Below are 9,971 nucleotides of genomic sequence, written 5' to 3' on the forward strand. Positions count from 1 at the left end.
GGGTGTTGGGTGGTGGCGGTTGTTGCGGATCTGGCATCCCGGCCAGATCCGTCGTGGTTCGGCTATGGCCGGCCGGCTTTCCGATGACACCATGCGTCTACATGGTGAGTGTGTGCTCGGATCCAGTCAGCAGCGAGATCGTGGTGACGTTACTTCCGGTGAAAATCACGCCGACTTCGGTCATGGCGGATGATGGCGGCGTCTCCGACGCCCCTTGCTGAGGCATCATCGTTGCAAACTGCGTCAACATGATCGGGATGTTCCGGGGGAAACCATAGATCTGGGTCTACCGGATCGGACGATGACAACGCCTTCGATGGCGTGCTCCCTCCCGAGGGCATCGTTTTAGAGCAGGAGCTGGCTGGAGGGGACGAGGAGGAGCGGTGTTTCATCTACCGCAAGGCCGACGACGGATCCCGACGGCATGGCGCTGCGGAATTTCTGCGACGGGCGCGTGTGGATGGACTCGCGCAGGAGGACGATGCTATTTGGCGTCGTGGTGGCGTCGATGGCAGAGAGACCTGGCACGATAGATGCAACAGTACATCTTTGAAGATGAATTGGTGGCAGGTGGCTGCGGCGGCCTCATACTCGGCAGGCGTCCCGGTTGAGGAGTGCGTTGGACTGGTGGGTGCCCCATACCCGGCAGGTGTCCTGGTTGGGACCTCAAGTCTTAGATGTTAGATTTGACTGCGAGGTCTGTTTGGTATTAGGCCTAGACTATCAGCATCCGTACATTAACTGGATAGGAGTAGCAACAGATGTTGCCTAGCCGGTGGCTTTAGTCTTACTGTTGTATGACTTTGTAAGATCTTATGTGAATAATTAATAAAGTGGTTGCATGCATCGTCCAGATGCAAAGGCCAGAGGTCTTCCTCCATTTCTAAGAAAAAATCTCCTAATTAACTCCTACGCCTTGAAATCCATGGGTGGGGTCCTTCTCCAGTCTCCACCCAACCAGATGACATCAATCCCGTCCGTAGGCTTGAATCCGTGAAAAACTGCCCGTAGCTGTAGCATCGCTGCGTCAGCCTCGGCTGGCTGCAAGCATTTTGGCCCACTTGACTGCGAGCCAACAACTAGTCGACGCCCAGTACTTGGTTCAATTCATACTTTTATTAGCGGCAAAATGCTGCGGTTAACGATAAAAGGAGCTCCCACAATTTGGAGAAAGATCATTGGTTTAACATTTTCTATGACAAGTTTTTGTCATAGAAAATGTAAAATCGATAATCTTTCTCTAGCAATTTTTATTTAGTACTCCAACAAGTTAAGATGAAACATGTGTTGGCGTAGCCTCGCCCTTAGACGCCACCAGCCTACGAGTACTTTCCGATCACCACACATACGAAGCTATACCAGGCCGCTGGATCGTACGAAGTGGCCGGCTAGAAACTCACGGGAGAACACAAGGCACCAGACTCGATTATAGCAACAGGGGCGTGTTGCTCCTGACTTTTATTTCTCTTTTTCTGATGCTCTTTACAACGTACTAGCAAAAATGCCCGTGCGTTGCAACGTGTATAAAATAAATCTAAGTGTCCATGTGGTATTCGAGAGTTTACCTGTCACGATTGAATAATGAGATTTTCCAGTTAAATTGGTTGTAAGAGTCATAAGGATCCACTTTATGAAGATCTTATTGTAGTCCAAAAGCTTGTGATCTTTTTGTCTACAAATAAAACCTACTTCTTCAACTCTCTATAAAGAAGTTGAATTATGTGTAATAAGTTGTTATTTAACAACCCTGTGTAAAAATAATTGCAAAAATCTAAACGTTATTCGGTAGATCATCGGCTACCCCTTCAATGCGAAAGTAATTGTGCATCATTCGTATACTTGTAACACTGTCAAATAGATCATAAATTAATTCCTATACCTCACAATCCCTATTAACATTAATTCATATTTATGCTTTCCCACTTCAAAAAAGTGATGGCTGAAAGTAAAGTATTTACAATGCTTGCTGCTCTTTGTTGACACGTTGCCGCTAGCAGTAGGAGCACATCCTCAACGCCAACATGAGCACTTCCCTGGACATTATCATCGGGCCTCGATGGGTATCGGGATTAGGGTAACCGCGAGATAGATGGTACAACTGAGGGTAGTGCTCATCCCTAGCCCTGGCCATGGGCAGCCCGGCCCGACCCGACCTTGACCACGGGCCGGGCTCGGGCCTAGATTTTGAGCCCGACAGCCAGGCCGGGCCGGGTCCGGGCCCATCAAAATTGCCATTTAAGGAAGAAGCCCGGCCCGCGGCCCGAGGCCCGACGGGCTTTTAGTGAGATGGGCTGGGCTCGGGCCCGATTTTTAGGCCCGACGGCCGGGCCGGGCTGGGCTCGGACTTTGGCAGGACCGGCCTGAAACCCGGCCCGGCCCTCCCAATTGCGATGCTGGACGAAAAAGGATGCGAGCAAGATGCACCGCTGCCACACTCTCTCTATTGGTCATCTCTCCGTCTCTCCTCCCTATCTCACCCATGACATCCAGATTTGAGGAACATCTTCATGGACAGCAAGCACGGGTGAGCTTCAAATATCTTGTCCATTAAAAAATATTTCTTTCTAATATTTCACTCACTTTTAATTATTATACTCTCTGCCCTAAATAAGTGTCTTAACTTTGTAGTACAAAGTTGTATTAAAATTAGGACAATTATTTTAAAAGAAGGGCGTATATATAATGTAACAACAAACAACAAAAGTGAGTAATAATCGGTGCTCTTTTGGAAAATAAAAATTTTGTAATTGATGCTAGCACGCATGCATCCAGTAGCTTCTAGCCGGTACAAAACCAATTTCCTTTCATTTCATTAAAGAAATGCACCGACCGCCCAGCGCCACTCTTCCTTCTCATCCATCCGCATGTCTCTCTTATCCACAATTCCACATCGCCACTCCTCTTTCTCACCCAACGCTGGTCCTCCTCTTCTTGAGCCACACTATCACCCAATGCTGCTGCTACTCCTCTTCTACACATGTTGCGCCGTCGATGCACTCCACTCTCCTGGAGTGCGCGTGGCCGTGGTGGCTGGCCAGAGGCAGGGCAGCACCCCTTATTGGCGAGGAACCCAGAGACGCCATGGATGGCGCCATGGAAGCTCCTCTGCTGTCGGTCTGATCTGGCCGTCACGCCCCAGTCATCGGCCCGCTCTGTATCCGGCCAGCAGCCCCGGCTCCGATCCGATTCGGACGGCCCCACGCACAGCCTCCGCCACCTACGGGCTACGGCATGCCCCCAGAGGTTCTGCTGATCCCGCGCCGCTCATCCTGCCTTCATCCTCTGCTCGCGGCTCGCGTTGACCGCCTCGCCGCGGCCTGCTCCTGGCCACCAATCGGAGCCTGTCCACGAAGTCCAGCCGGCCCTCCTCCCGGGCGCGCTCCTCGGCCGTTGCCGCGTGCTCCGCCAGCAGCTTCGTCATGAGCCCGTCGAATTGGCGGTGCACCTGGCGCATCTTGGCCCAGCCACGACCGCGTCAGCACGAAGTCGCTGATGTTGAATAGCCCCGTGCTGGCCAGGAGCGACATGATCATCTCCTTGTAGCTGCTGGACTCGTCCTCGTCCCCGACCGCAACGCCTGGCCGATGCCCCCTCTCTTCCTCTGCTGCGAAATTACTATCTCGCGAGCGCCACGGCGACCACGACCGCTCTATCTTAGGGAAATCAATGGGTTGGGTTCGTTCCGTTCCATTTTCTTCGCTCCTTTCCCACTTGGATTTCTTCTCATTCCGTTTTCCTTTCCTTTGCTCCGTCTTCATTACGGAGGAAATTCGTTCCTTTCCCTTCTCTTCGGAAGAAATTCGTTCCTTTCCCTTCTCCTCTGGAGGGAATTTGGGCGCGGCGGCGGGGGCCGGTGGGGGCGGCGCGCCGCGGAAGGGCGGGGCAGCAGATGGACGGGGCCCGGCGGTGGTGGCGCGCTGCGGATGGATGGGAGGCAAGGTCGTGGGTCGTTCAGTTGTTCTTTTTTTTCTGTTTTGCCCGTACCGGTTCGGGTTAACTTGAACAATAGGATTGCGGGTTGATTTTAGAAAAAGCTAGGGGCTTTTTTGCAAAAACGCCGACGACGTAAGAAGCCCTAGCTGGTTTATTAGTAGGTAAGATAAGATATGACCGCATATATGTATGGACCAAACCGACCTGAAGCTAGCTAACCTAACAATCCAAAACTGATTCAAACTAGGACTTCTAGTACTTGATGCTCACGTTGACATGCAAGCCACGTCTCCAACTCTAATACGTAATTTGGATTAATCTCTAACAACATGAAAGAATCTACACGAAAAAGGCGTAACCGAAAGAGTTGGACTAAAGTATAGCATGATTAAATTTCCACTGGGGACAGGGAGGCTACACTGCTCTGGCTGCTCACAACCTCACTTACACACGACGCGGTCAGCGGCCTGATGCCTAAGCATGGACGTGACTAGACGAGCCCTGGGGCTCTAACCACACCCCAACGCTAGGAAGCTCTAGTGGCTTGTGTCCCGGTTTCCCGACCCCATTCTCACACCTCGCCGGACGCAAAGTCCGCGCTAGACAAAGTATTGGGTTGCTGGCCGTCCGCTTGGGCAGGTTCAATTTGGAACTTGGTCTGGGACTGTGGGGTGGCCAGGGTTCCTCTGGAGGTGAAAGAAGGTGTCCTTTCCATATCCCAGATGGTTGGTTCCCTTACCGGCGGCTGCGAGTGGTGGTGCGGGGATGCAAGCCCATGGATGCCGGGGCGGCTGCCCTGGAAGGTGGACTGCATGTTCGGCTCTGCGGCAGGCGGCGTTGCGGTGGTGATGGCTTCTCTCCATGGTCGTGTCGATGGCGTGGAGCCGGGAGGCGGGGGATCCTGGTGATGTCGGTGATTTGTCAGTGGCATCTTCTTTATCATGATGTAGAGGCTTGATTTCGTGATGATGGGCTTGATGATTAGGATACCTCGGTGTGGCATGGGTGATGCTCTGAACAAAAGCTCAGTGCTTCGGTGCCAGTATGTGTCGATGCCTGTGGGCATCGTCTCCTTCCCGAGGGCGTCGTGGAGATCCCTCTTCCCGCATCAAGGCTCCGGATGAAAATCCTTGATCGTTCCTTCGGTCTCGGCGGCGGCGGCGCATTGTGTCGTCACCGTCCTGGGGGCTTCACAATGGAGTTCAGGTTCCCTTCGGTCATGGCACATCGTCATCTGTGGGCAAGCTCAGATCTTGGCTCGAAGTCCCTTCGGCTCTGGTGTGAAGTGGTCTCGGTTGCTTCCTATCTTTTAAACGCGACTTCGTTGGCATTGTCCTGGGTCCTTGGTATCTGCTGGCAGGATTGGCGCTCCATGGCCCAGAGCGAGAGGGTAGGAGCCCCTCTCCAGCGGTAGCTTGGTGTGTACGTTGCAGCGATATCCGGTGGTTTCTTTTGGAGGCGTGGTTTCCTCCTCTAGCCAGTAGTCTTGGGTGCTTCTTGTTAGGGTGTTGCTACTTCTGTTTTCATGTTTATCTTTGATCTGCTTTGTTAAATGGTTCTCTCACCACTTTGTATCGGCTAGGTGGTATTGCTTTATATATAAAGCGAGGCAAAAGCCTTTTCTGGTAGTAGTATTTTTGTTTGGTTGGCAGTGAACGGGAAAAAGGCCGAGAGCACAAATCTGCAAGTGTTAGGCCGCCGCCGCTGCCTGATCTGCCATGCCTTGTGTTGCTCGAAACAAATCTGCCATCCCTCGATTTCCCACGCCATCTCGCCGTGCTACCTCCCTCCCGCGCCAGCGCCGCTGCATTCTGGAGCTACCACCCTGACCCGCATGGCGAAGAGCCTCTCAGCTCTCCCGCCGCGTGATCGCATGGCCTGCCACGGCCATGGCACCGGTGGTCAGGGCAGGAAAATGCTGGGCCCTGGAGGTGGCGTTGAGGGAGAGTAACGGCGCGGTATGGTGATGTGCGCCGCGCCAGGAGTAGGGCTCTGATTGCTGGCACAGCTGTGCGCCCGTGAGGGAAAATGGTGGTGCTATTCGATTGAGTGGTCTGCAAGAGGAGCAAGGTAAAAATTCAGTGCGCTCGCTTCTGCTTCTATGGTTGATTTGGCCACTATTTTTTCCAATTTTTGGTAGTTGTTACTTCAACAGAGCAATATGATCCGCTTATTTTATATGTTTGGTTCGTGGATAAGATACTTCAATCTGGACATGTATTGCTGCAATATTCAGCTTCACAACGAAGCATTCAGGTTTCTTAATTTTGTAGGGTCGTCAGGTCGTGGTTAGAATAGATGCTCTACGACGCTTACTGGGTTTCCGAGGCCCCTAACTACTTGTCTATGACTTAGGTACTACAACGTTTATACTTATACTATGAGTTAGGTACCATTGTTGGAAGTTGGAATACCAAACACATGAATCACCCAACCAGCTTTTATTTGGTTATCCATGTTTTAACTCATATATCGTATTAAATACAATAATCTCAAACAGCCCGGCCATTATGAGAGACACGATGCAACGTCTGAAAAATAAATATTACTGGTACACAGTAATATCATAATGGTAATGTAGTGGCAATTCGAATTTACATTTGCCCAATTAATCTTCCTTTTGGCTATGGTAACGGAGTAGGGGATGCGGAGCAATACGATGATATGTAACCATAACTTGTATGCGACGACAAATATGACGGGATTGAGGGACATGAAAGGAACGGCTTCGGTGGCATCTCCAATTCGTTGATGCTCTTGTCCAACATATCAATCACCTTGCTCATCGAAGGACGGTTTTCGGGGTTAGTTTGTATGCACCATAGGCCCACTAAGGCCATCTTTCTCATGGCCTCTTCAAGGTCGTAAATGACTTCACAAGTTTGTACCTCTTCTGCTATACTGTCATAAATCCTGTTTGGAAAATACACATCACTTGAGCTCTCTGTATTCCCTTTTTCTTTATTTATCCTTCCTCCTACCATTTCCAGGAGCATCATTCCATAGCTATAGACATCTGACTTTGTAGAAACAACTCCAAAACCTCTACAGAATACTTCTGGAGCAATGAATCCAATGGTACCTCTTGCTTCAGCGACAGAGAGGATGCTATCGGCCTTGAGGTGACACAGTTTCGCTAAACCGAAATCTGCAATTTTGGGACAAAAATCATGATCTAGAAGTATATTCTGAGGCTTGATGTCAAAATGGATGGTGCGAGTACTACATCCTTGATGCAAATATTCCAATCCTCGTGCGATGCCAAGTGCTATTTGCTGTAACTTGTCCCATCCAATAACTAGATTTGAATTCTCAGTGTAAATATACTTCTCCAGTGAACCATTAGCCATATACTCATATACAAGGGCTCGTTTAGCTCCTTCTAAGCAAAAACCGAGCAGACCGACAATGTTAATATGTGATGTCCTACAAATGCTAATTGCCTCATTTAGGAACTCCTCTCCATTGCCTTTGGAAACTTTTAGGAGCTTCACAGCAACTGCACAGCCATCTTGTAGGCTACCCCTAAATACCGTGCCATATCCACCTTCTCCAAGTTTATCCTTGAAAGAGCTAGTTATTTGTTTCAGCTCTGAGTACTTGTACCTTTTCGGAGCCAAAGATCCATACATCCTCAGCATTTCTTCCATGCTTGATTTACTACCAGTCTGCTTTGGGAGGATGAAAAGACTAATCTTTTGCTTATGTCGGTGCACCCCCCAAACTAGACATGTTAGCAAGCTGATTGCAGCAGACAGAGAAACTGTAAAAAAACAAAAAGTGAACATCATTTAGTAAAGTTGATACTATATCAGTATATGTATGAGACTATGTAAACTATCCCTTTTCTAATATAGCCATTTCGGAATCTTCCAATTTCACGTCATTAAATTACAAATCTCCATAATTTGTTTAATTTTAGACTTGGCAGTTTGCCTTTAGATAGCTTCAAAGTTTGTGACAAAGTATCATGTATTTTCTGAGCAGAAGCCATGATAGACATACCTATCAAAATTAACTTCTTGTTGTGCCTACCATCTGCAGTGAAATTATTATGGTTAGTCAATGTAAGTATCAATCACAAAATAAATAAAAACATGAAAAAGAACCATGGCAATTTGACATCCAAGCGCAACTAGCTATTAGAAATGGACATAACCAGATCAAATATTTTAACTCGAATGGGAAAGATCACTAGACCGACATCACATCAAAACTAGTAGTTTCAAAGATGTCATATAGGTCAAAATAGCAGCATCTCTCAACATGCCAGCTCAGCTCAACAAACAAACAAAATAAAGGGGATAAGGGCATCTCCAACGCGGACCCTCAAACCGCCCGTAGCCGTCCGGACTGTCCGGACTGCATGGTCCGGACGTGTTTTGCTATCCAACACGGTCCTGTATTCGTCCACTCGGCGGTCGGGGGGGGGGGGGGGGGGGGGGGGAGGCGCACAAGTGTCTGACATCCCGCGCCCTTTCCCGCCTAAAGTGGTCAGCGCCGCTCTAGAGCGTTCAGTGCCACAAAGCACAACGCATTGAGCAAGTCAAAATCATGTACTAATCTCAAATTGGGGATCCGTCATCATATCATTTCACAAAGCACAACGCATTGAGCAAGTCAAAATCATGTACTAATCTCAAATTGGGGATCTCAATTGATTGACAGAGCTTTCACGCCTAGAGAGTTTAGTGAATCAAAGGATAAGTCACTGACATGACTAATTTTCTTGGTTCAATTAGCGAAGTGCAAACAAATTAGTCACTGCTTGTCCTATTGTAGCTACGAACTTGATTTAAAAAATAATTTGGTGGTTGAACTTACATGCTGCTGCAGGCAGAGGGGGAGGGGGGTCCTCCCATGTCAAGAGGAAGCCATCGTTGATGAGCTGCTCGTAATCGCTTGCGTTCGTCTTGCCTGACGACGAGCCCAGTACCGGCACAACGGTTGCATCGCAGCCCTCCATGGCGTAGCTGGCATAGTTCCCAATCCGGTCGTGATGCACTCCCGCGCGAACAAACACCTCCCACTCGTTCCCGCACCTCACTCTTGTCTGCACCAGGCCTCTATCCCGGCGTGCAGCAGCCACCGCGCTTTCCTCGATGCAATTGTACAAGATGAGATTCAGGTTGCCGACGTCGATCTTGAACTGGGTGTCTAGTTTGGCGGAGGTGTTCCCAATCTTTATGCCGCAACCGCCGGAGGCTTCATCAACTACTCGCAAGCTGCGTTCCTCGTAAGAGATACTGTTGATTGCAAAGCCGGGGATGAGGGGCACGGAGCTCCGTAGGGATGCACTGCTGTTATTATAGCAAGTGACCTTGAAGTCCAGGATACCACATGATCTTCCCGCCTCTGTGTCAGCCAACCAGAACGGATCAGAGATGGTGAGGTTGCCACACCTGCTGGCCGAGCGCGAGCAGCCTTCGCCTTGCTGCTCGTCAGCCCCGACGAGCATCGGGCGCAGCCACCAAACCCCGATGAAGACTAAGAACCAGTAGAAAGGAGCCATCGAAATACAAGACTTGTAATTTGTGTCAACAAGACACAGAAGGGGGGCAAACAAAATTGGTGATCATGCATGTGCTGTGTGGCAAAGAACGGATGCTATATGGTTGGGAATGGAACCATCTCATACTTGTCGAACGTTTAACATGGGAACTCTGTATCTTAATTGACGGAGCAAAGGGAAGACCTGGGACGCAAATATGAGTGGCTGCACATCAAGTGGGTGCAGGACTTTTCAGACTTGATGATATCGCGGTTGTTGTCCTAGCGCTTTCATGTGCCAAAGCAAGAAGATACTAGATGAGAGGTGATGCCGATTGAACAACACACTATTTCCACTTGAAAAGGTTAAACAACTGAAATAATTATTAAGCATAAAAGAGTTGCCCAGTTAATTAACGAAAATCCGGGCGAAAACCGTTACAACACATGCCCTCAACAGCGCACCATCAACACACGCCGACCGCAGGGCCGCGCTCCAGTCACTAGTAGAAAAAGGGCCTATTGTCCCGGTTCATAAGGGCCTTTAG

At 49.4% G+C, this 9,971-nt stretch overlaps 1 protein-coding gene and 1 pseudogene across 1 annotated transcript; both read right to left on the reverse strand.

The window, feature by feature from the left end:
* Nucleotides 1-3,055: 3,055 nt before the first annotated feature.
* LOC123067239 (uncharacterized) lies at nucleotides 3,056-3,533 on the reverse strand (annotated as a pseudogene).
* A 2,906-nt stretch (nucleotides 3,534-6,439) lies between these two features.
* LOC123068443 (LEAF RUST 10 DISEASE-RESISTANCE LOCUS RECEPTOR-LIKE PROTEIN KINASE-like 2.1) lies at nucleotides 6,440-9,586 on the reverse strand. The gene is made up of 3 exons (XM_044491027.1): nucleotides 8,758-9,586; nucleotides 7,939-7,971; nucleotides 6,440-7,696 (listed from the first exon to the last, which is right to left on the reverse strand). The coding sequence occupies exons 1-3, from the start codon at nucleotides 9,443-9,445 to the stop codon at nucleotides 6,558-6,560; spliced, it is 1,860 nt and encodes a 619-aa protein (XP_044346962.1). The 5' UTR covers nucleotides 9,446-9,586; the 3' UTR covers nucleotides 6,440-6,557.
* Nucleotides 9,587-9,971: the final 385 nt, after the last annotated feature.

Source organism: Triticum aestivum, chromosome 3B, assembly GCF_018294505.1.
Source record: "Triticum aestivum cultivar Chinese Spring chromosome 3B, IWGSC CS RefSeq v2.1, whole genome shotgun sequence".
Classification (NCBI taxonomy): domain Eukaryota; kingdom Viridiplantae; phylum Streptophyta; class Magnoliopsida; order Poales; family Poaceae; genus Triticum; species Triticum aestivum.

Coding starts and splice junctions, on each gene's coding strand:
- LOC123068443 (XM_044491027.1), bottom strand. CDS start 9,445: ATGGCTCCTTTCTACTGGTTCTTAGTCTTCATCGGGGTTTGGTGGCTG. Junction 7,972..8,757: donor CCCTCTGCCTGCAGCAGCAT/GTAAGTTCAACC, acceptor ATTTCACTGCAG/ATGGTAGGCACAACAAGAAG. Junction 7,697..7,938: donor CAAGAAGTTAATTTTGATAG/GTATGTCTATCA, acceptor GTTTTTTTACAG/TTTCTCTGTCTGCTGCAATC.